Genomic DNA, 27630 nt, shown 5'->3' on the forward strand with positions numbered 1-27630 from the left:
AAACTCAATTGGCTAGATTAGGAGCTACCGCAGGTTTGACACTTGCATGGTCAATTTCATTAATTCTCAATAATGATATATTTAATGATATTAGATTTAAAAGATAATCACTTCTAGTTTTAAGTTTATGCATAAAATTATGTAAGCGAAACTTGATTGACTGAATGAGGAGCTACCGATCTACAATGTGCATAAAGCCTATGGCCTATTAGCTGAGTTGGTTAGAACGCCGTGCTAATAATGTGAAGGTCATTGGTTTGACACCTGCATGGGCCAATTTCATTTCTTCTTAATAATATCTTTTCACGATACGGGGTTACAACATTACGAACTTTAAAGATAATGACTTAAAGTTTTAAGTTTATTATGCATAAAATGATGTAACCTAAACTCGATTGACTAAATTAGGAGCTATTGATCTACAATGTGCATAAAACTTATGGCTTATTAGCTTAGTTGGTTAAAGTGTCGTGCTAATAACGCGAAGGTCGTAGGTTTGACACTTGCATGGGCCAATTTTATTAATTTTTAATAATATCTTTTCATGATACGAGTTAAAACACTACGAACTTTAAAAGATAATGACTTTTATAAGTTTATTATGCATAAAGTTACGTAAACGAAACTCGATTGGCTGGTTTAGGAACCAACGATCTATAATGTGCATAAAACCTATGCCCTATTAGCTCAGTTGGTTAATTGTCGTGTTAATAATGTGAAGGTCGTAGGTTTGACAATTACATAGGCCAAATTTCATTAATTCTTAATAATATATTTTCATGATACGGGGTTACAACACTACGAACTTTAAACTGCGACGTGACCTGCGAGGTAACCTTTCACAATTTTTCATTAGATCTGAGCCGTGATATGTTCTTCTCTGAAGGATGAAATTTTGAATTTTTCTTTAGATCTGAGCCGTGATATGTTCTTCTATGAAGGATGAAATTTTGAATTTTTCTTTAGATCTTAGCCGTGATATGTTCTTCTATGAAGGATGAAATTTTGAGGATTTCTGAGAGTCCTTTCACGAACAAGAAGGAGGTAAATGAGGATTTCTGGGAGTCCTTTCAAATTTTGAGGATTTTTTGGAGTCCTTTGAGGAACTAGAACGAGGTAAATGAGGATTTCTTTGAGGATTTTTTAGAGTCCTTTGAAGAACAAATGAGGATTTCTGGGAGTCCTGGGAGTCCTTTCAAATTTTGAGGATTTCTGATAGTCCTTTACGGAAAGAACAAATTTTGAGGATTTCTGAGAGTCCTTCCAGAAACAAGAACGAGGTAAATGAGGATTTCTTGGGAGTCCTTTCAAATTTTAAGGATTTCTGATTGTCCTTTCCGGAACGAGAACAAGTTTTGAGGATTTCTGAGAAATTTTGAGGATTTCTGAGAGTCCTTTGAGGAACAAGAAGGAGGTAAATGAGGATTTATGGGAGTCCATGAAATTTTGAGAATTTCTGAGAGTTCTTCCAGGAACAAGAACAAATTTTGAGGATTTTTTAGAAATTTTTAAGATTTCTGAGAGTTCTTTTAGGAACAAGAAGGAGGTAAATGAGGATTTCTAAGAGTCTTTTCAGGAACAAGAACAAATTTTAAGGATTTATGAGAGTCCTTCCAGGAACAAGAAGGAGGTAAATGAGGATTTCTGGGAGTCCTTTCAAATTTTAAGGATTTCTGAGAGTCCTTTCATGAACAAGAACAAATTTTGAGGATTTCAGAGAAATTTTTAAGATTTCTGAGAGTCCTTTCAGGAACAAGAAGGAGGTAAATGAGGATTTCTAAGAGTCCCTTCAGGAACAAGAACAAATTTAGAGGATTTCTGATAAATTTTGAGGATTTCTGAGAGTCCTTCCCGGAACAAGAGGAGGTAAATGAGGATTTCTGAGAGTCTTTTCAAATTTGAGGATTTCTGAGAGTCCTTTCAGGAACAAGAAGGAGGTAAATGAGGATTTCGGATTTCTGGGAGTCCTTTCAAATTTTTAGGATTTCTGAGAGTCCTTTTAGGAGCAAGAACAAATTTTGAGGATTTATGAGAGTCCTTTCAGGAACAAGAAGTAGGTAAATGAGGATTCCTGGGAGTCCTTTCAGGAATTTTGAGAATTTTTTAGAGTCCTTTCAGGAATTTTGAGGATTTCTGAGAGCCCTTCCATGAACAAGGAGGTAAATGAGGATTTCTGGGAGTCCTTTCAAATTTTGAGGATTTCTGAGAGTCCTTTCAGGAACAAGAAGGAGGTAAATGAGGATTTCTGAGAGTTCTTTCAGGAACAAGACGGAGGTAAATGAGGATTTTGGATTTCTCGGAGTCCTTTCAAATTTTTTCGATTTCTGAGAGTTCTTTCAAGAACAAGAAGGAGGTAAATGAGGATTTCTGGGAGTTCTTTCAGGAACAAGAAGGAGGTAAATGAGGATTTCTGGGATTCCTAAACAAGAAGGAGGCAAATGAGGATTTCTGAGAGTTCTTTCAGGAACAAGAAGGAGGTAAATGAGTTTCACCTTTCGAGAACAAGAAGTTGGTAATTTGAGGATTTCTGAGAGTCCTTCTAGCAACAAAGAGGTATATGAGGATTTCTTGGGATGAAATTTGAGGATTTTTTAGAGTTCTTTCAAGAACAAGAAGGAGGTAAATGAGGATTTCTGTGAGTCCTTTTAGGAACAAGAAGAAGGTAAATGACTTTCACAATTTTTCTTTAGATCTAAGCCGTTCGATATGTTCTTCTATGAAGGATGAAATTCGAGGATTTCTGAGAGTTTTTTCAGGAATAAGAAGGAGGTAAATGACTTTCAAAATTTTTCTTTAGATCTAAGCCGTTCAATATGTTCTTCTATGAATGATGAAATTAAAGTCTTTTCAGGAACAAGGAGGTAAATGACTTTCACAATTTTTCTTTAAATCTGAGTCGTTCGATATGTTTTTCTATGAAGGATGAAATTAAAGGATTTCTAAGAGTCTTTTCAGGAACAAGAAGGACATAAATGAACTGACTTTGAATGCCAAATTTAGTATTGCGACTGTCAGTAGAGAAAATTTTCCGGCAAACCACATGTTGACTTACGGGAGGGAAAGCGCGTCAGACAGCCGACAAGCCGCGTGTCAGACAGCTTGAGGGACACGTATTGACGATTAGGTGGAATAATGCGTCAAGCACGTTGTAAAGTGACGCGTCTCCACTCCATATGCGACATGCGGTAGCTCTTTCGACCCACGCCCACATCTAACCCAGTTTGACTCGAAGGATGTTTGACCTGATCTGCATGGTGCCACGCTTCAATGTAAAGAATTTCACTTCCTAGCGCGCACCTCCGATTTTGACTTGAGAGTAGAGAACATTTTCATCTTTGATTGACGCCTTGGTTTGAAGTGCTTGATCGAGTGTTTCCACCTTCTTCTTCTTACGTTGCTCGTGTGCCTCGAGAGAACTGGCTAGCTCATCGACTGTGAACGTCGCTAGGTCCTTTAACTCTTCTATCGCGCATACAACATTCTCAAAGTTGTTGGTTAATGAGCTTAAAATCTTCAACAAAACCTGCATCTCGGCTAATATTTCTCCATGCCGGTTGAGTTGGTTTACCACAGTCTGTACATGCATATGATGTAGTCAGATACATTTTCTGACTCCTTCATCTTCATGCTCTACTCTCCAACTTGCCACAAAGAGTTTGGAGACGCACTTGCTTGACTCGGTCGATTACTTTGAACACTTTTCCTAAAGTGTCCCACGCTTCTTTTGAAGTAGTTGCACTGGCAAGCTTCTCAAAGCCCGACTCGTCAACGACTCGGAACAACATGTATAGTGCCCCCTCCTTTTATCGCACCCCTTTTAACGCCTTGTTTCATGCCGCTGTATAACCCGTGGTATCTTTATGTTCTTCTAACCCTTCTTCGACCACCTCCCATGCATCTTGAGAACCGAGAAAAGCTTTTATATGAATTCTCTAATTCTCGTAGTTTGTCTTCGTTAGTTGCAGTAGCGGAATTTGACCCGTCACATTCGCCATTGGTTTGATACAAATTTGTTAAAGAAAACTCATAAATTTGTGAAATAAATCTCACACACACTAACGATAGAAGGAGACAGAGAACACTCTATTTATCTGGAAAAACAATCTTCTATTGCTTCTCTGTTTCTTTTCTTTTTTTCTATGCTCTTCTCTGCGATTTTACCATAGTAATAACAAATGTATTTATAAGGTCTTCTAAAACTATGGTATTAACAAATGTATTTATAAGGTCTTCTAAAACTAAATATAGACATGAGATGCCACTGTTTCCTGACCCATAAAAAGTCATTGTTCCTCTAAAGATTCTAATAGCAAGGTGTAACAATTTTTGTATATCAAAGTATGCTTGCCAATCCACTTAGTGAGCAAGTTTTCAGTTCATCCCACCGAGGAATCTAGCCATTGTATCATCTTTGTCTTTATCAATGCATGCTCTATTCATAAGGGCCTCCATTTCTGTGTAATATTCTTCAATACTTTTGGATCCCTGTAGCAGAATCTATAGTTTTTGCTTGAGTACTTGACAATAATGCTTCAGAATGTAACTTTTTCTCATTAATGTCTTCAATTCCTCCCACGTTTCAATTGGTTGTTCATAATTTCTCCTCCACTCTATTTTCAAAGATGTCCACCATATATTGGCGTAATCACAAAATTCAGCCACAACAAGCTTCAATTTTCTTTCTTCATCGAAATTGTTGCAATCGAAACATGCTCAATTTTGTTCAAATATTGCAAATACTCCTCTGGATCAAATCTCCCATAAAAAGTTGAAATTTTAAGCTTTACCCCCAACTCCTCTTTCTTCTCCTCTCTCGTATTCGTACTCCCTCCCAATTCTTTTTGTTGCTAAAATTTCTCTACTCCTTCTTCTGACTCTTTCTTTCCCACCCCTAGGACTATGTCCCGCTAAAAGAGTGACATTGTCATCTTCTTCATTTTCAACTTCTTCGTTCAAGAGTACTTCTTTTCCTTGAAGATTACCTGAGGCTATTTCAATTTACTCCATCCTGTTTGTCGATGTACTAATAACTTGATTCAAACGAGTAATAGTTCTGCCTTGTGCTTCTCTCCACCTACCTTCATTGATCCCCCTCCATTTCCTTCGTCTTGGTTCATGATTGTACAAACAATAGTTAAATATGTTTAGATCTCACATACACAACTCACTAATTTTACACTCAGGGACACTCGTGTTTCTTACACACAAAGGTAGGCTATTTGGGAAAGTGACTAAATTATGATCAAGGTAGGCTAATACATGGATAAAACAAGTCTGATAATAGCAAACTGTTCAATGAAATCAAGATAAGTTAATTATGAAATAAGAGCAAAATAAAAACAAAGAAAGAAGGGCACAAATATATTTTTGGATTGAATTGGAGATTGAAGAAAAAAGAATTCCAAAGAGAATGGTGGTGTAGAATTGCAGATTTAGATGGAATAAGAAAGAAGGTGAATAGCAGATTATTTGATCTTGAAATAAAGATATAAATGGTCTAAAATAAATTGTAAGGACCATTTATAATGAACAAATATGATAAGGATTTCTTTTTTTGTTTTTTTTTTTCAACGTCTAAATATGATCTTCAAAAAGAAAATTAGAACAAGGTCAAAAGATGAAAAGATGGAAATGGGAGCAAAAAAAAAAAAAAAAATGGACAGATTTGAAGAAAAGAAAAACATAAACCAATAAACAAGAGATAAAATCAATTATAGAATAAGCCACATATATCCAACCAACCTCTGATACCAAATTAATTAGGCAACCCTAATCGTCAACCCAACCATCAAGTTTAGTTGAAGCAAAAACCCTTGAATCAAATAAATTAACTAATTTTCCAAGCTTTTGTTTTTGTATTTTTTTTTCATTATTTAATTTTTTTTTTCTTTCGTAGGTTTTGGTCTTCCTCTTAGATATTCGCCAATTATTCTCAAGTGGCAAGTCATCAGTCATCTGATCTTTGAGGAGTCATATGTCATATAGTCATATATTGCATATTCGCCAACTCACCTATTGCAACTTGAATCATAGTAGGGGAAATGGTAAGAGCATAACTAAATTACCTCACTTCTGGTATGCTTAGAAGAGTTAAACTACATGGCACCAATGGCCGGGAATAGCTTAGATAAGCTAAATAGGGCACAATGGTAATAACTCAATTTTAAAAACCTCAAAGCACAACTATAATAACTCAATTTTCAAGGCTTCAAATCATTTTCATGACACGTACTTACAAAGAAAAAACTTGATAAAAATTGTTACGAGATTCAAAAAATAAGGACAACTACTCGTAACACATAGAACTGACGTGACAAAGAAAAAAATTGATAAAAATTGGAACGAGATTTGAAAACTAAGGACAACAACTCGTAACACATAGAACTGACGACTCAAGACGACCCTCCTCTGTGACCTTAACTAACAATAAGTGATCCCCAAAAAGGAAAAGTAATATATAGTGCAACTAAATAAGTAACCTACTTGTAGGAGGTAATCGAATCCTTGGTCAAGCAAGTTGCCACCGGTTTTTCTCTATGTTATAGAAAGTTCAGGTGTAGATTATATGTAACTACCCTAGTTTTCTATGGACCTAGAGTCATTAGAATATGCATGATGTAACTGCTTTATGCGAAAATATTTTTTACATTATGTTTTTGTATGGAAGGTACCCCTTAAAATAACTCAACATTATTATTAAGGATGCTAGATTAAGACTATGTAACAATGTTAGGAATCACGAACCTCCATAATTATATGACATTGTCCATTTTGACTGAAGGGTTAAATTTTTCCACGTACTAAAATGGAATGATTCATTACCATTGCTAAAAAGAGAGCTTGAATACTAACCTTTTGTAGTTCAAACTCCTTTTTCCTCACGAACCGGTTTCGAATCACCACTAGTGTCTTCTCCACTATCCTCTGGCCTTAGAACGGGATTGTGGAATCCGGTGAGTGACTAAACTTGGGAGGGATTTTGTATATATGAAGAGAGTGTTTGTGAGAGATTTTTCTCAAGGTTTTTCACCAAGAAGAAGACCTTCCATGTACCATGATCACTCTATTTAAAGAGTCATGTTTGCATGTTCATGCAAATTTGAGATCACGAAATTTTGACACTCAAAATTCCACTGAAATGTTTGGGATTATTTGGCAAGCATGCAAGTTTTGTTAAACCAATTTTGACACCTCAAAATTCCACTAACATGGATTTTTCAATTAAATGAAGTAACATTTTGACTTTCTTCCTTTTAATTCAACAATTAATTTGAATAATTAATTTAAAATTAAAGTAACATTAAATGATTAATTAAACTATTTAATTAATATTTAATATTAATTCAAATGTCAATCCCAATCAATTCTGACACATAATTGATTAAGATATTTAAATCGTTTTTAAATATCTCAGATTCTCTCTTTTTCTTTAATTCGTAAATAAAACAAAAATGCGGTTAAATATATCGTATATATGTAGCGCATATTCCCTAATTTGAATTCGAACACTTCGAACACACTCGTCACATTGTTCTATGGTTTAGTCCGATATGAGCTAGCAGAGGGACCTAATGGACCTATAGATCATGGGCTCCAACGATCCAAGATTAACCGGTTAAACTCATTAACCTGGTTAACCAATATTCGTTAACTATTAGGACACTCCACTATAGCCTAGTAGTTGCACTCCCCTCACTATAGATATATTTCTGTCAATTTGATATAACCATGATTAGTAAGTCGATCCTTCACAGGTTGTTCGTAACTAGAGCTGGGTCAATTTACCATTTTACCCCTAAAGTTACTGCTTGTTTCTTATGTCTCACTGATCCTCTAATGAACAATTGGTTTGTGGTCCAACCAGTAAACCGAATCCCTCTCAGGCCAATGAGAGGGTGGGGCCCCTTGTTCAAGACCTGGAGCCAGTGCTTAAGGGAACTACCTCTCTTCTATCCCTAAAAGTGGGTAGGAGTGAATTCCGTCTTGCACCCCACGTCCCTAGCCATTCACCTAGTCTTACCTCTAAAATGGGAGGCCTATTGAGTCGGCGAACTAGAGCCACTCTCACCCATGCAAATCTAAGGATAATTCTGAATAAACAGAAGTTCATTGTTAGCTCAGGATTAAAACCGAGTTACCTAGGTTATCGAATCAAAAGAAAATCAGTCTCAACAGTAAACGACATTATAAAGTGAGAGTGGTTTTCTTCATGGTCTGATCTTATGCAATACTCATTGCATAGGACGCCCCCACTCACATGTCTCCACATGTACAATTTAGTGATCACATTGTTCATATCATATACAAAAGTGGGCCGCATCCATAGTGTCCCCAGAATAAGGTACTCAGCCTTATCCTTATACTATAGATCATTTTGACTATATACTTGAATTTGATCCACTCTTATGTCTCTACATATAGTTCAAGTAATCATACTATAGCCAGAGTGTTCTTAGTTTATTGGATTTAGATTAATGATAGTAAAGTTCACTTTATTCAATAACAATCTTTACTAAATAAACAACAATAATAATTTTATTGAAAATAGAATATGTTTTTGTTTACAAACTATGAGTTTTAGGATATAAAACCCAACAGTTTCCCATTAAAACGTCCGTCTCACTTCGTTAGTAATTTACATTTCTAATCTAATTTAACTTGAACTTCATAAATAAGACGTTATACTGACCTTAAATATTTATATTAGAGTCAAAATAAGCTTCGGAAGGGCAAAAAATGTAAAGGTCGGTGTCAAAATGTCAAACCAAGCCTAATACACCATTTTTTATCCTAGGACTCCGAGAGGCTGAGCCGAAGGAGCCGGTGTATGCAACAGTGACCCTGTCGCTGAGGGACGTTGACATATGAGCAGGTTGGGAACTGGTTCGAGGTGCGGGTCTCGAATGTTCATGTGGGCGCACAGGTCTGTGTAGTGGATCCGTGGGTTGGGCTATGTTCTGTGTATTTGGGCTTGAATGTGGGTTTTTGGGCAAAGCACTGAGGAACTGGACTACTCGACGAGTTGTTGGTGGGTATCTGGTTGTTGTGTTGGGTATCTGGTTACTAGACCAAACTGGGTATGAGGTTGCTGGTATTCGAGTTTGGGTCCGAACAGGTGTACTTCGTCTTCTCCATTCGTTTCCACGCATTTTCCTTTCTTCATTCCTCCGTATCAAAACTTGTTGTCTACATCCAGTTTCTTCTCCTTCTTTCTCATGGTGTTAACCGTCTTTATATGTTGGATCCTACCCCTCTATCTCGCTAGTGTTGTGTACGTTGGATCCCATAGTCGTCATCTCGACATCGTTATTTGTGTAGAGGTGTCTTGCCTTTACCTAAAAAATAAGAGCAACGCATATCTTGAGTATTTTAAGAAATACTCATGAAGTAACCCCACTACTAGTAGAGGGTAATGCAAAACATGAAATCATGGTTATCATAAAACACATTTCATTGGCTTGTCTCATATTCCTGTCCCAAAAGAATTTGATGTGCAGTACTTCTCTACTTACGACTTACATATACACACATTTGCTCCGCGAGCTCGCATACATACCCATTGACCTGGGCTTCAACTAGCATACACTCATGCTATTGGTATACCATGGAGGGAAGGGAGTGCATGTAGTATTGTGGTGTATACAATATCGTATCATAACATCATTGTGAACATAAATGTCGTAAGGTACGTTTCCCGTACAAATCATGACGGGGAGGTATTTTGGTACACGTCAAAACATAATAAAGCAAATATATCAATCAAAAGGAAGCATGAGTCTCACACTTAAAACAATTCACCTCTAATTTACCTTCAGTTAATTTGGAGTAGGTAGACTTATTCCCATTGCTAAAAGGAGGGTTTGAACCTCTAAACTTGTGGTTAAGGGCCACACGCTTTAACCAACTGAGCTATTCAAACTAATTATTTGTAATAGTTCAAGCCCACTACACTCTTATAAGCAATGTTTCATCCCCTCTCTAACCAATGTTGGATCTCACAATCCACCCTCCTTGGGGGCCCAGCGTCCTCGCTGGCACACCGCTTGGTGACTAACTCTAATAGCTTTTGTAATAGCCCAAACCCACCGCTAACAAATATTGTTTGCTTTTGCACATTACGTATCGTCATCAGCCTCACAATTCTAAAACGAGTCTACTAGGGAGAGGTTTCCACTTTCTTCTAAGGAATGCTTCGTTCCCATTTCAAGCCGCTAAAAAATATTGTCCATTTTTGCCTCGTAACAAATCGTCGTCAGAATCACAGTTTTAAAACATGCTACTTGAGAGATGTTTATAGACACTTATAAGTTATTCTTCATTCTCCTCTCAAACCAATGCGGGATCAGAGCGCGTGGGTTCAAATCCCACTTCTGACAACTCAAATAAAGGTAAAATAAAAATATAATAGCATATCATTATTGAAATCAATTGAACTCACTGGAGATTTAAAATTGTCACGACATGATTTAGTGTTCTTCAAGTTTACCCTTACGCCTGAATCTCAAGGACACTGTGATCTTTTGTACCGCCTGGGTGCATAGCAATTGTTAGAATTTTCTTTTTTTCTTTTTTTTTTTTTTTTTTTTTTTTTTTTTTTTTTGTAGGTTTTGGTCTTTTTGTAACATATTCACCAACTAGTTTCGAGTTGCAAGTCATCTGATCTTCCAAGAGCCATATATTACATATTCGCCAACTCACCTATTGCAACTTGAATCCATAGTAGGGGAAATGGTAATACCATAACTAAATTACATGATTTCTGGTATGCTTAGAAGAGTTAAACTGCGTGGCACCAATGGTTGGAAATAGCTGGGATAAGCTAAATAGGGCACAACTGTAATAACTCAAATTTAAAGACTTCAAATCATTATTCATGACACGTCCTGCAAAAGAAAAAATTTCATAAAAATTGGAACGAGATTCGAAAACTAAGACAACAACTCGTAACACATAGAATTGACGTGACAAAGAAAAATTTGATAAAAATTGGAACGAGATTCGAAAACTAATGACAACAACTTGTACACATAGAACTGACGGCTCAGGACGACCCTTCTCTATGACTTTAACTAACAATTAGTGATCACCCAAAAATGAAAAGTAATATCTAATGCAACTAAATAAGTAACCTACTTGTAGGCTGTAATCGAATCCTTCATCGAGCGAGTTGCCACGGGTTTTTCTCTAGGTTATAGAAAGTTCAGGTGTAGATTATATGTAACGACCCTAGTTTTCTAGGGACCTAGAGTCACTAGAATATGCATGATGTAACTGCTTTATGCAAAAATATTTTTTACATTATGTCTTTGTATTGAAGCTACCCCTAAAAAGAACACAATATTATTATTAAGAATGCTAGATTAAGACTAGGTAACAATGTTAGGAATCACGAACCTACATTTGTCGTTAAATTTTTCCATATACTAAAATGGAATGATTCATTCCCATTGGTAAAAAGAGAGCTGAACCTCCGACCTTAACGTTAACTTTCATACGCTCTAACCAACTAAACTATTCCAACAAATTATGAATATTAGCCTAGATATTGTCTACTTTGACTCATTCCATATCGTCGTCAACCTCACGGTTTTAAAATACGTCTAATAGTAAGAGATTTCCACATGCTTATAAGAAATGTTTCATCCCCTCCCCAACTGATGTGAGATTTTAAAATCCACCCCCTTGTGTTCCCAGCAACCTCGTTGGCACACCACTCGATGACTAGCTCTAATACAATTTGTTACAAACCAAGCCCACCTCTTTCTGATATTCTCTACTTTTGCTAATTATGTATCACCATCAGCCTCACGATTTTAAAATATGTCTACTAGAAAGAGATATCCACAACCTTATAGGAAATGTTTGGTTCTCCTCTCCAATTGCTAGCAAATATTGTTTGTTTTGGCCTATTACGTATCGTCGTAAGTTTAAAAGTTTTAAAACAAATCTTTTAGGGAGAGGTTTCCCCACCCTTATAAGGAATGCTTCATTCCGCTCTCCAACCAATATTAGGGCTCACAATAAATAGTTAGGATGGCTGAGTGGTCGAAGGCGTTAGGGGTTAAGTTTTGGTCATTGTGAGAGTGTGGGTTGAAATCCCACTATGGACAACTTACTTAGAAAGGTTTTCTTTTATAAAGTGCTATTCTTTTATTAAATTGATTCAAAATTTCTATTCAAAAGATGTTTTCCACTACCTTAAGGAATGAATTCATTCATATTAGCAGAACCTCCGACCTTGTTGTTAAAGCCCACACGCTCTAACCAACTGAGCTATTCTAGCTAATCATTTGTAATAGCTCAAGCCCAGACCTTGTTGTTAAAGCCCACACGCTGAGCTATTCTAGCTAATCATTTGTAATAGCTCAAGGCTAGACCTTGTTGTTAAAGCCCACACGCTCTAACCAACTGAGCTATTCTAGCTAATCATTTGTAATAGCTCAAGCCCAGACCTTGTTGTTAAAGCCCACACGCTGAGCTATTCTAGCTAATCATTTGTAATAGCTCAAGCCCAGACCTTGTTGTTAAAGCCCACACGCTGAGCTATTCTAGCTAATCATTTGTAATAGCTCAAGGCTAGACCTTGTTGTTAAAGCCCACACGCTCTAACCAACTGAGCTATTCTAGCTAATCATTTGTAATAGCTCAAGCCCAGACCTTGTTGTTAAAGCCCACACGCTGAGCTATTCTAGCTAATCATTTGTAATAGCTCAAGGCTAGACCTTGTTGTTAAAGCCCACACGCTCTAACCAACTGAGCTATTCTAGCTAATCATTTGTAATAGCTCAAGCCCAGACCTTGTTGTTAAAGCCCACACGCTGAGCTATTCTAGCTAATCATTTGTAATAGCTCAAGCCCAGACCTTGTTGTTAAAGCCCACACGCTGAGCTATTCTAGCTAATCATTTGTAATAGCTCAAGGCTAGACCTTGTTGTTAAAGCCCACACGCTCTAACCAACTGAGCTATTCTAGCTAATCATTTGTAATAGCTCAAGCCCAGACCTTGTTGTTAAAGCCCACACGCTGAGCTATTCTAGCTAATCATTTGTAATAGCTCAAGCCCAGACCTTGTTGTTAAAGCCCACACGCTGAGCTATTCTAGCTAATCATTTGTAATAGCTCAAGGCTAGACCTTGTTGTTAAAGCCCACACGCTCTAACCAACTGAGCTATTCTAGCTAATCATTTGTAATAGCTCAAGCCCAGACCTTGTTGTTAAAGCCCACACGCTGAGCTATTCTAGCTAATCATTTGTAATAGCTCAAGGCCAGACCTTGTTGTTAAAGCCCACACGCTCTAACCAACTGAGCTATTCTAGCTAATCATTTGTAATAGTTCAAACCCAGACCTTGTTGTTAAAGCTCACACGCTGAGCTATTCTAGCTAATCATTTGTAATAGCTCAAGGCCAGACCTTGTTGTTAAAGCCCACACGCTCTAACCAACTGAGCTATTCTAGCTAATCATTTGTAATATCTCAAGCCCAGCATCAGTAAATATTTTCAGCCTTAGCTCTTATGTATTACTGTCAACTTCACGGGTTTTAAAAGCATCTATTAGGGAGTGGTTTCCACATCCTTATGAGGGATGTTTCTTCCCCTCTCCAACCTATGTTCAATCTCACAATCCATCCACTAACAAATATTGTCCGATTTTGTCCATTACGTATCACCATCAACCGAATAATTCTAAAACGAGTCTACTAGGGAGAGGTTTCCACATCCTTATAAGGAATATTTCGTTCCCTTTTCCAACTGCTAAAAAATATTGTCCATTTTTTCCCGTTATATATTGCCGTCAGAATCATCCATTTTTTCCCGTTATATATTGCCGTCAGAATCATTTTAAATCACGCCTACCGGAGAAATGTTTAAAGACTTATAAGTTATACTTCATTCCCTTCTCCAATGAATGCGGGATCAGAGGGTGTGCGTTCAAATCCCACTTCTGACAACTCAAATAAAGGTAAAATAAAAATACAATCTTATCATTATTGAAATCAATTGAACTCACTAGAGATTTAAAATGGCCACGACGTGATTTTCCAAGCTTCTACAAAAGTTAGTATTGTTCAAGTTTACCCTTACGCGTGAATCTCAAGGACACTCTGATTTTCTGTACTACCTGAGTGCATAGCAAAAGATGAGTTGTGAGCCTCTGTCAATATCATCTCGTTCCTTAATTCCCCCACCAGGCCCTATATTAACTGACTCATAATTACCTATATTAAAAAAAATCAGCTTCAGAAAGGTAAAAAACGTAAAGGTTGGTGTCAAAAATGTCAAATTGAGCGAAATATGTCATTTTTTATCCTAGAATTCCGAGAAGCTGAGCCGAAGGGGCCGGTGTATGCAATAGTGATCCTATCGTTGAGGGACATTGACACATGAGCAAGTCGCGAAGTGGGTCGAGGCACGGGTCTTGAATGTTCATGACCCTCTGCCACAATTGTAACATTTGTCGGAGTTACCATCGTTCGCATAGTGACCATATTTGTGACATTTGTAGAACTGAATGTTGGAGTAAATTGATCGGCCCCCTCTTCCTCTACTTCGTCCTCTTCCACGCCAATTTTCTTGGCTCGACTATCACTTCTTCTTATAGTATCCTTCATGACTGCTACCTTGACCACCATGACCATTTTTAATACTTTCATTGACACAACCTCTACCTTCAAAATTTTGAGAGTAGAGTATCTTTTCATCTTTGTTTGATGCATTGGTTTGAAGTGCTTGATCGAGTGTTTCCTCCTTCTTCTTCTTACGTTGTTCGTGTGCCTCGAGAGAACCGGCTAGCTCACCGACTGTGAACGTCGCTAGGTCATTTGACTCTTCTATCGCGCATACAACATTCTCAAAGTTGTTGGTTAATGAGCTTAAAATCTTCAACAAAACCTGCATCTCGGCTAATATTTCTCCATGCCGGTTGAGTTGGTTTACCACAGTCTGTACATGCATGATGTAGTCAGATACATTTTCTGACTCCTTCATCTTCATGCTCTGCTCTCCAACTTGCCACAAAGAGTTTGGAGACGCACTTGCTTGACTCGGTCGATTACTTTGAACACTTTTCCTAAAGTGTCCCACGCTTCTTTTGAAATAATTGCACTAGCAATCTTCTCAAAGCCCGACTCGTCAACGACTCGGAAACATGTACAGTGCCCCCTTATTCTTTGATCGCACCTCTTTTAATGTCGTTTCGTGTCGCTGTATAACCCATGGTATCTTTTGGTTCTTTTAACCCTTCTTCGACCACCTCCCATGCATCTTGAGAACCGAGGAGAGCTTTCATATGAATGCTCCAATTCTCATATTTTCTCTTCGTTAAAGAAAACTCACAAATTTGTAAAATCTCACACACACTAACGATAGAAGACGACAAAGAACACTCTGTTTCTCTGTTTGTTTTTTTTTTTTTTTTTTCTGCTCTGCTTTACTGTTTTACAATAGAATTAATAAATGTATTTATAAGGTCTCCTAAAACTAAATATAGACATCAAATGCCACTAAGAATGTATTTAATATAGACATAAGAATGCCACTAAAACTGTATTTATGAGGTCTTCTGAAACTAAATATAGACATCCTGCCACTACAAATTTATTTATAAGTTCTTCTAAAACTAAATATAGACATCAAAATGACACGGTTATAACCCAACTGTTACTGTTCCTAAAACTAAATATAGACATCAGAATGTGGCCGCTACAAATGTATTTATGAGGTCTTTTCAAACTACATATAGACATCTGCCATTGTTTCCTAACCTAACAAATGTATTTATGAGCTCTTTTCAAACTAAATATAGAAGTCAGAATGCTACTGTTTCCTAACCTAGACATTAGAATGTCGCCACTACAAATGTTAAGAATGACACTGTTTGCTATGTATTTACAAGGTCTTTGCTATGTATTTAGCAGGTCTTGCTATGTATTTAGCAGGTCTTCTAAAACTAAATATAGCATCATTGAATGACACTGTTCCTAGACATCAGAATGTCACTGTTTCCTAACCCATAAAACATCACTATTCCTAGACATAAGAATGCCACTGTTTCCTAACCCATAAAAAAAATCAGAATGCCACTGTTTACGTTCCTAGACATCAGAATGCCACTGTTTACGTTCCTAGACATCAGAATGCCACTGTTTACGTTCCTAGACATCAGAATGCCACTGTTTACGTTTCTAGACATCAGAATGCCACTGTTTACGTTCCTAGACATCAGAATGCCACTGTTTACGTTCCTAGACATCAGAATGCCACTGTTTCCTAACCCATAAAACGTCACTGTTACTATTTATAAGGTCTTCTAAAACTAAATATAGACATCAAAATGACACGGTTATAACCCAACGTTACTGTTCCTAAAACTAAATATAGACTCAGAATGTGACCGCTACAAATGTATTTATGAGGTCTTTTCAAACTAAATATAGACATCAGAATGCCATTGTTTCCTAACCTAACAAATGCAGAATGCCACTGTTTCCTAACCTAGACATTAGAATGTCGCCACTACAAATGTTAAGAATGACACTGTTTGCTATGTATTTACAAGGTCTTTGCTATGTATTTACAAGGTCTTCTAAAACTAAATATGCCACTGTTCCTAGACATCACCCATAAAACATCACTGTTCCTAGACATAAGAATGCCACTGTTTCCTAACCCATAAAAAAAATCAGAATGCCACTGTTTACGTCACTGTTCCTAGACATCAGAATGCCACTGTTTCCTAACCCATAAAACGTCACTGTTCCTATTCATCAGAATGCCACTGTTTCCTAACCCATAAAACGTAACTGTTCCTAGACATCAGAATGCCATTGTTTCCTAACCCATAAAACGTCACTGTTCCTAGACATCAGAATGCCACTATTTCCTAACCCATAAACGTCACTGTTCCTAGACATCAGAATGTCACTGTTTCCTCACCCATAAAATGTCACTATTCCTAGACATTAGAATGCCACTATTTCAGAATGCCACTGTTTCGAACATCAGAATGCCACTGTTTCCTAACCCATAAAACGTCACTGTTCCTAGACATCAGAATGCAATTGTTTCCTCACTCATAAAACATCACTGTTCCCCGACATCAGAATGCCACCATAAAACGTCACACTATTTCCTCACCCATAGAACGTCACACTGTTTCCTCACCCATAAAACGTCACACTGTTTCCTCACCCATAAAACGTCACACTGTTTTCTCACCCATAAAACGTCACTGTTCCCTGACATCAGAATGCCACCATAAAACGTCACACTGTTTCCTCACCCATAAAACGTCACACTGTTTCCTCACCCATAAATCGTCACTGTTCCCCGACATCAGAATGCCACCGTCACACTGTTTCCTCACCCATAAAACGTCACTGTTCCCCGACATCAGAATGCCACCGTCACACTGTTTCCTCACCCATAAAACGTCACTGTTCCCCGACATCAGAATGCCACCGTCACACTGTTTCCTCACCCATAAAACGTCACTGTTCCCCGACATCAGAATGCCACCGTCACACTGTTTCCTCACCCATAAAACGTCACTGTTCCCCGACATCAGAATGCCACCGTCACACTGTTTCCTCACCCATAAAACGTCACTGTTCCCCGACATCAGAATGCCACCGTCACACTGTTTCCTCACCCATAAAACGTCACACTGTTTCCTCACCCATAAAACGTCACACTGTTTTCTCACCCATAAAACGTCACTGTTCCCTGACATCAGAATGCCACCATAAAACATCAGAATGCCATCGCTAGAAGGAGGGTTTGAACCTCCGACCTTGTGGTTAACAGCCACACGCTCTAACCAACTGAGCTATTCCAGCTAATTAGTTGTAATAGCTCAAGCCCACCATACCCTTATAAGGAATGTTTCATCCCCTCTCCAACCAATGTTGGATCTCATAATCCACCCTCCTTGGGGCCCAGTATCCTCGCTGGCACCACCACCCGGTGACTAACTCTGATAGCTTTTGTAATAACCCAAACCCACCGCTAGAAAATATTGTCCGCATTTGCCCATTACGTATCGTCATCACCTCAAAATTCTAAAACGAGTCTACTAGGGAGAGGTTTCCACACTCTTCTAAGGAATGCTTCGTTCCCATTTCCAGCCGCTAAAAAATATTGTCCAATTTTTCCCGTAACAAATCGTCATCAGAATCACAGTTTTAAAACACGCTACAAGAGAGATGTTTATGGACACTTATAAGTTATTCTTCATTCTCCTCTCAAACCAATGCGAGATAAGAGGGCGTGGGTTCAAATCCCACTTCTAACAACTCACATAAAGGTAAAATTAAAATACAATAGCATATCATTATTGAAATCAATTGAACTCCCGGGATATTTAAAATTGTCATGACATGATTTTCCAAGCATCTAATAAAGTTAGTGTTCTTCAAGTTTACCCTTACGCCCCAATCTCAAGGACACTGTGATTTTCTGTATCGCGTGGGTGCATAGCAAATCGTGAGTTGTGAGCCTCCATCAATATCTCCTTAATTCCTCATTTTCTCTCTCCTATTTTTTGTTTTTATGTAAATGTGAGTTATTGTGGGGTTCTAAAAATAATATGCCAAAAAAAGAACACATAGGTAAGGTTGAGTTTCCATCCAACCCTTTGATGCCAAATTGGAGTTAATAAAGAGTACTCCAAAACTGCTTATAATCAACTCATTATTGTTGTTACAATTTATTTTACTGAATTTAACACTATATGTTTGAATTAAGTCTCATTTTCAGGAGAAGAGGACAATATAAATCTCTATTCGAAAATAAATCGTAACACAAGTCTTTCGTGGTTTGTGTTTTCGTTTTGGCCTTCGCCTACAAACTCAAACATTTCAAACGACATTGTTTTGGTGTGACTTTGAGAGCAAATTAGGGCATGCTTCATTCAATGTTTTCTGGTAAGAAAAGGGAACATGGCTTTTTGATCCATGGGTAATGAAAGATGCATATGGTTGGCAGATAGTAATTAATGATCCTCTAAACAAATTTGAGTTCTTGCTCACATGGAAAAATGGTTGTTCTCAACCTTATTAAATAATGATCCAAGTTAGTGGATGAAAATGTCGCATCTTTATTGCTTTTGTGGAACAAACCTTTGTGAGAACAACCAAGAAAGTAAAGTTGTTTCAGTTATTTACTATGTGAATAAAACGCGAAAGGTAAAATAATTATAGAAAATGAAAACAAGTACGACTCCGGCCTAGATGAGAGTAAAACTATTGTGGTGGCTAGGATTTGGGCTCAAATCTCCATTGCTACACATGAAATTCTTGCCACTAAACTATAGCTACTTATTGGCCAAGTTTTCACGACCACAACATAAAATTCTCACCATTAAATTACGACTACTTGAGATTATCTTTTAAATTTGTTATTAAATTACTCTAAATACTTTGTATTAAATTTTTGTCCTTGATTTTGATGGGCAATATCAAGACCATAAACCCTTAAATGAAGCAATGACCAATTTCAATCCCTCTCGGTAAAACTAATAATAACCATTGATATAACAATCTTAAAATGAATATTAATGTCTTCCTAAACTTTCTTTTAATCCCACAAGTTTATGAAACATTTGCTGGGAAAGTGCCTAAACTACAAGTGAAAGGTATCTCAAATTAAGGAGGGAGAAATGACATATCATGGATCTAAATTAAATGAGTGAAGTATTTTTTTTGAATCTGGCATGGACAATTGGATTCACGAGAATTCTCACAACTCGTCATGATTTCCATTCCTTCCACGGGGACTTTTGTTTTTATTTTTAACTATTACATGAACAATTTGATACACCATAAAATATAATAAATAGTTTATCAATTGATGTACTTGAATGCATTTTAAATGAGTACGAGAATTAAAAAAATTTAGATTATATATCGAGTACAATCGATTACTTATTGTCTAACGACTCTAATTTTCCATTAAAAAATTATGTCCCTACGACATGCATGTCATGATTACCAAGTGCAGAAATCCTTTAAAATAATTTACTAAAACAATGCTAAGGACTCAACGATTCATAAAAAACCATTTAAACCAACAAATATCGAAATCAAAATACAATAATTTAAAATAATGCAACACACTTATCAAATCTAAGGGCTACTACATCAAATGCAAATGCAACTACCTTGACTTCACTTCCATGGTCTCCACAGTGACACCGTAATTCATACATTGTTGGCTTACCTTTACCTAAAAAAGAAGTAGCACGTGACTTGAGTATTTAAAAATACTTAGTAAGTAACCCCACTATTGAGGTTAAAAAATGCAATCACATACAATCATGGTGGGATCTATCTTTTCTTAAGACATCCTGACCTTATTCTCTACTTCAAGTTCGAGTAAGGTTTGATGTGTAGTACTTTTCTATACATGAAACACACATGCGCACATGGGTTCATTAAGTGAGCTCGTATACATACCTCATGGGTCTGATGACAGGCTAGCGAACACTAACGTTGCCAAAAACCACAAAGGGAAAGGAGCATGAATAATATCATAGTGTACATAATAAGAAAGTGTACACATGTGTACTAATCATAACGAGAAAGTCTCTCGATGTATTTGACATGCGAAATGAATGAGGTCCTATAGTTTCGAATCATGATACATAGTTATGATGCAAATCATAAATCCATTTTATTTTTCATGACATAGCATTCCTATGAGACACACATACGTATACTGGACAAATATTTTATGGTTAATATACATGGTTTATCAATGTTTCATAGGCACAACGTGAACATGTTAACAAAATACGCGTGGTGTAATATGTGAAGGTTCAAGCATTATATATCATTCATATCGCAACGTAGATTCATAACATATATTTCATTCATATCATAACATAAAATGTAACACCCCTAAGTTTCTTAAGCTAATTAGTGACGTCAACTCATGCCTGCTTAAATCATAAATGCGGAAATTCATAATAGACATTTTTAAAATGAGGTCATGGACTTACATAATCAATTCAAAACATGAATTTCAACAGTTTTAAAGGAAATCAAGCTTCACACAAACACCTAACAAAATTGACTGAAATCCAATATGTCCTATCATGTACTAACTTAAAATTCAAGACATTCAAAACATTCAACTGCCCTATTATTGTCTATTATAACTTCCATGGCCTGCCCAACGTTCACCTTCATTAGTTCATAGGATCTTTACCTTTACCGGAGAGATTAAGTTAGTATGTGGCTTGAGTATTTTATAAAATACTCAGTAAGTGACCCAACTATTGGAGTTTGATACGTAAACACATGCAATAAATGAGTGAGACCTATCTTTTATAAACATAACATAGCCTTGGGCTCTTGTAGTTTCGGGAAGGATTGGATGCATGGTACTTCTTCATACATGACCTACGTCCATGCACACGGGCCCACAGGTTTATCCACAGCAGATTTTGGTTGTTCCTCTAAATCTTTGTTCTCTATCTAATGATCTGGAAGTTTCTTTGGCTCGTTCGCCGATTGCGTGTTCAATCCAGATTCCTTCTTCGATTTTCTCATCTCCGATATCGTGATTTTTTCAAATCCGCTATGTATCACCTCATTTCCAATGGCTTTCACCACCTCACAACTACCGCCATCGTATTTTGCTCCGTCGTGTTCTTTCGCTTTCAGATCTTCATTTTGAGCCATCAAGAGAAGACCTTCGTTTCTTGCGTCATCCAAGGCTAGGTTGATTGTTTCTTCCACCTTTTTATCGGCTCGACAATCTTTTGCATATTGCCCCTCTACCAAATTTTACAATTGTTCGCATAGTGACCATATTTGTGACATTTGTAGCACTGAATGTTGGAGTAAATTGATCGACCGCCTGTTCCTCGACTGCGTCCTTTTCCACGCCAATTTGCTTGGCTCAACTGTCCCTTCTTCTTATAGTATCCTTCATGACTGCTGCCTTGACCACCATGACCATTTTTACTACTTTCACGGCCAAAACCTATACCTTCAAAATTTTGGGAGTAGAGTACCTTTTCATCTTTGATTGACGCCTTGGTTTGAAGTGCTTGGTCGAGTGTTTCCTCCTTCTTCTTCTTACGTTGTTCGTGTGCCTCGAGAGAACCGGCTAGCTCACCGACTGTGAACGTCGCTAGGTCATTTGACTCTTCTATCGCGCATACAAGATTCTCAAAGTTGTTGGTTAATGAGCTTAAAATCTTCTCCAAAACTCGCATCTCGGCTAATATTTCTCCATGCCGGTTGAGTTGGTTTACCACAGTTTGTACATGCGTGATGTAGTCAGATACACCTTCTGACTCCATCATCTTCATGCTCTCCTACTTGCAACGAAGAGTTTGGAGACGCACTTGCTTGACTCGGTCAATTCCTTTGAACACTTTTCCTAAAGTGTCCCACAGCTCTTTTGAAGTAGTTGCACTGGCAAGCTTCTCAAAGCCCGACTCGTCAACGACTCAGAACAACATGTATAGTGCCCCCTTATCCTTTGATCGCACCTCATTTAACGCCTTGTTTCGTGTCGCTGTATAACTCGTGATATCTTTTGGTTCTTCTAACCCTTCTTCTACCACCTCCCGTGCATCTTGAGAACCGAGAAAAGCTTTCATATGAATGCTCCAATTCTCGTAGTTTGTCTTCGTTAGTCGCTGTAGCGGCATTTGACCCGTCACATTCGCCATTGGCTTGATACAAATTTATTAAAGAAAACTCATAAATTTGTGAAATAAATCTCACACACACTAACGATAGAAGGAGACAAAGTCATAAAAAGTCATTGTTCCTGTAACATTCTTGGCCTTTCATCTCCAACACTCTTTGGTCTTTTCTTCTAAGACTGACTCTTGGATTTAAAACCCACTAAAATTCTCTATGGGGAATCCGATCCCTGCCGCTTCCTTGCGATGAATCCCTTACCCTGATCCCCACACAAATAAATAGAGAGTTTCGTGGAAATGGAGAATGAAATAGATGGTGGGGATGATGACAGGGAATGGACATCGCTAGATGTGGCCCTTTCACATGTCGTGTTTTATGATTGTATGACATATACTATGTTATGTATATGCTATGATATACGATATGTTGCATACAAGTTACGCTATGATATCATATACACTATTCTAGGACTATGAGACATTAGAAAATCATGTATTGTTAATTATGAAAAATATGAAATGAATCTTATATCTCATAGGAACACTATGCTAGGAATAGATTGGAGGTATGACTAGCGCCATGAATATATGTCATTCTTTAATGTTATGGGACCTCATGCATTTTGTATACCACGTGCATCGAGATACTTCTATATTATGTTTAGTACACCCTATGCCTATGTATTGTTAATCATGAACAATATGACAAGAATCAAGTATGTATGTCTCATAGGAACGTTATGTCGTGTTTTAATGTTAGGGATCTCATGTATTTTATATGGGAGGTGCATCGGGATACTCCCCATTATGATTAGTACAGACATACCTTATAATATTTATGTTCCTTATGATATTATGCGGGTCTTTTCCCTTTATGGTATTTGGTAGTGTGAGTGTGCACAAGCTCGACGAGGCAGACCCACAGAGTACTCTTATACCAACCCACCTGGTGGTCAATGAGCATATTCATGGGTCGTGTGTAGGGAAGTACAACATATTCAACTTTGCTCGGATTGAAACGAAAAACCCAAGCCCATGCCATAATGTATTTGTGAAAGGATAGGTCCCACTATATTACATGTAATTCATATTCCGACCCTAACAATGGGATTACTTACTGAGTATTTATTAAAGTACTCAAACCACATGCTACTCTTATGTTAAAGTAAAGGTAAATACCCATTTATGGATGACAACGTTGCGTTGAAGGCCAAGGAACCAAATTTAGGGCAGTTGCATTCATGTTATTTTGAATGATCCTTAGGTTTGATCAGGGCATTGCTTTATTTTTATTTAAACTAATGTTATCTATTTTCCACTATGTTGTTCATAAGCGTTTAGGCAATAGTTTGGAACAAGAATCGAGCTCCCAATAGTAGGCAATAAGGGTTTAGATTTTGGGTCTCCTACTATCAAATTTCTTCCAAATTCGAGAGCAATTCTACACCATTTCGATTCAAACTTGTTCTTACAATGCTGAAAGTGCCTTGAAATCATTCCCCCAATCCAATTCGTTATTGAAGAGCTTCAAGGAAAACTCAAAATTTAAATCCGAGGATACACGAGAATACGTCAAGCAAGGACGATCCCAATTGTACCTCCAAGGAATGTTTCCATAGAAGACAACCAAGGGAAATAACCTCAAGAACAAGCCTAATTGAAGAAAATCCGTTTTGCGCTCAAATTAGGGGTAAGTTTCAAAATCCTATCTACGGTCTCTTTTCCTTCAAATTAAGGATTCCTTCAGCTTGAGAGCAATAAGTTACTTGTACTCCATTTTTACCAACTATGAAGCCAAGAAAGTTAACTTTTTCCATGCAAAAACTACCCTTATTAAAATTAGCATAAAGTTTCTCTTTCCTAGGCACAATCAAAACTTACCTAACATGCTTCACATGCTCATACAAAGTCTTTGATTCATTAAGCGCATAAATGTACTAGGAGCATTAGTTAACCCAGAAGGCATAACAAGTCATTCATACAATCCAACCTTAGTCTTGAAAGCTCTTTTCCATTCATCTTCTATATGCCCTCTCAATTCTTTTTGGTGCTAAAATTTCTCTACCCCTTCTTCTGACTCTTCCTCTCCCACCCCTAGGACTATGTCCCGCTAAAAGAGTGACATTGTCATCTTCTTCATTTTCAACTTCTTCATTCGAGAGTACTTCCCTCCCTTGAAGATTACCTAAGGCTATTTCAATTCACTCCATCCTGTTTCTCGATGTACTAATAACTTGATTTGAACGAGTAATAGTTTTGACTTGTGCTTCTCTCCACCTAGCTTCATTGATCTCCCCTCCATTTCCTTCATCTTGGTTCATGATTGTACAAACAATAGTTAAATATGTTTAGGATCTCACATACACAACTCACTAATTTTACACTCAGGGACACTTGTGTTTATTACACACAAAGGTAGGCTATTTGGGAAAGTGACTAAATTATGATCAACGTACGCTAATACATGGATAAAACAAGTCTTATAATAGCAAGCTATTCAATGAAATCAAGATAAGTTAATTATGAAATAACAGCAAAATAAAAACAAAGAAAGAAGGGCACAAATATATTTTTGGATTGAATGGGAGATTGAAGAAAAAAGAATTTGAAAGAGAATGGTGGTGTAGATTTGAGAACAACTAACTTTCCGTCTTCTAAAATACTAGAAAATTTAGAAGTTATCTTAAGTCTAAATGATGAGGAAAAAAAATATATCAAACACAAATATTCCAGATTTAGATGGAATAAGAAGGAGGTGAATAGCAGATTATTTGATCTTGAAATAAAGATATAAATGGTCTAAAATAAATGGTAAGGACCATTTATAATGAACAAATATGATAAGGATTTCTTTTTTTGTTTTTTTTTTTTTCAACGTCTACATATGATCTTCAAAAAGAAAATAAGAACAAGGTCAAAAGATGATGAAAAAGATGGAAATGACAGCAAGAAATAAATGAACAGATTTGAAGAAAAGAAAAACATAAACGAATAAACAAGAGATAAAATCAATTCTAGAATAGGCCACATAGATGCAAACTAGGCTCTGATACCAAATTGATTAAGCAACCCTAATCCTCAACCCAACCATCCAAGTTTAGTTGAACCAAAAACACTTGAAAGAAATTAACTAATTCGTCCAAGCTTTTGTTTTTGTATTTTTTTTTTTTGTATTTTTTTTTCTTTCGTAATTTTTGGTCTTCTTGTTAGATATTCGGCCACTATTCTCAAGTGGCAAGTCATCTGATCTTTCAGGAGTCATATATGTCATATAGTCATATATTGCATATTCGCCAACTCACCTATTGCAACTTGAATCATAGTAGGGGAAATGGTAAGATCATAACTAAATTACCTGATTTCTAGTATGCTTAGAAAAGTTAAACTGCATGGCACCAATGGTCGGGAATAGCTTAGATAAGCTAAATAGGGCACAAAGATAATAACTCAATTTTAAAAACTTCAAAGCACAACTATAATAACTCAATTTTCAAGGCTTCAAATCATTTTTCATGGTACTGACAAAGAAAAAAATTGATAAAAATTGATAAAAATTGTTATGAGATTCGAAAAATAAGGACAGCTACTCGTAACACATAGAACTAACGTGACAAAGAAAAAAATTGATAAAAATTGGAACGAGATTCGAAAACTAAGGACAACAACTCGTAACACATAGAACTGACGGCTCGAGACGACCCTACTCTGTGACCTTAACTAACCATTAGTGATCCCCCAAAAAGGAAAAGTAATATATAGTGCAACTAAATAAGTAACCTACTTGTAGGCGGTAATCGAATCCTTGGTCGAGCAAGTTGCCACAGGTTTTTCTCTATGTTATAGAAAGTTCAGGTGTAGATTATATGTAACGACCCTAGTTTTCTAGGGACCTAGAGTCACTAGAATATGCATGATGCAACTACTTTATGCAAAAATATTTTTTTCATTATGTTTTTGTATCCAAGGTACCTCCTAAAAAGAACTCAACATTATTATTAAAGATGCTAAATTAAGACTATGTAACAATGTTAGGAATAACGAACCTTCATAATTACATGACATTGTCCACTTTGGTTGAAGGGATAAACTTTTCCACATACTAAAATGGAATGATTCATTACCATTGCTAAAAAGAGAGCTTGAACCTCCCCAACCTTATCGTTAACAATCATACGCTCTAACCAACTAAACTATTCCAACAAATTATAAGTATTAGCCTAGATATTGTCTACTTTGGCTAGTTACATATCGTCGTCAACCGCACGGTTTTAAATCGTGTCTAATAGTGAGAGATTTCCACATGCTTATAAGAAATGTTTCATCCCCTCCCCAACCGATGTGGGATTTCACAATCCACCCCCTTGTGTTCCCAGTAATCTCGTTGGCACACCACCCGATGACTAGCTCTAATAAAATTTGTTACAGACCAAGCTCACCTCTATTAGATATTGTCTACTTTGGCTAATTACATATCACGATCAGCCTCATGATTTTAAAATATGTCTACTAGGATGAGGTATCCACAACCTTAAAGAAAATGCTTGGTTCCCCTCTCCAATTGCTAGCAGATATTGTTTCTTTTGTTCATTCTTGATTTCTTTGATACTTGTTCTTAATACACATTTCAGAGTCCATATCACAAATGTTTAACTTAATAAATTACTTGGAGTAGGCATACAAAACACACACAAGTATTAGTGTTTAGAGTGATTTTTGAAACCATTACAAACACTAAAGACAATATGCAATCTTATATTCTCACTCTGTCAAATTGCAAGTTTAATCTCTCCATTATTTATTTTTTAGTAAACGATAAGTCTGTCAAAAACGATAAGTCTGTCAAATTGCTAGTTAAGAGTTTAAAGGCATACTTGGTCTCGGTAGGGAGTCCTCCTAAGCTAGGCCATAAAGAAACCTTGGGCTCTGATACCACTCTGTAAGGATCGGGCTATCGCGATGGTTCTAAAAGA

The 27630-nt window shown here is 36.9% G+C and overlaps 1 protein-coding gene and 1 non-coding gene across 2 annotated transcripts; both read right to left on the bottom strand.

The window, feature by feature from the left end:
• Positions 1–17763: 17763 nt before the first annotated feature.
• On the bottom strand, positions 17764–17837 carry TRNAN-GUU (transfer RNA asparagine (anticodon GUU)). The gene has a single exon. It is a non-coding gene; the product is annotated as a tRNA-Asn (tRNA).
• A 3639-nt stretch (positions 17838–21476) lies between these two features.
• Positions 21477–22318, bottom strand: LOC147788801 (uncharacterized). The gene is made up of 2 exons (XM_087118474.1): positions 21859–22318; positions 21477–21778 (listed from the first exon to the last, which is right to left on the bottom strand). The coding sequence occupies exons 1-2, from the start codon at positions 22316–22318 to the stop codon at positions 21477–21479; spliced, it is 762 nt and encodes a 253-aa protein (XP_086974600.1).
• Positions 22319–27630: the final 5312 nt, after the last annotated feature.

Source organism: Cucurbita pepo, chromosome 16 (genome assembly GCF_057944985.1).
Source record: "Cucurbita pepo subsp. pepo isolate OVF chromosome 16, ASM5794498v1, whole genome shotgun sequence".
Lineage (NCBI taxonomy): Eukaryota > Viridiplantae > Streptophyta > Magnoliopsida > Cucurbitales > Cucurbitaceae > Cucurbita > Cucurbita pepo.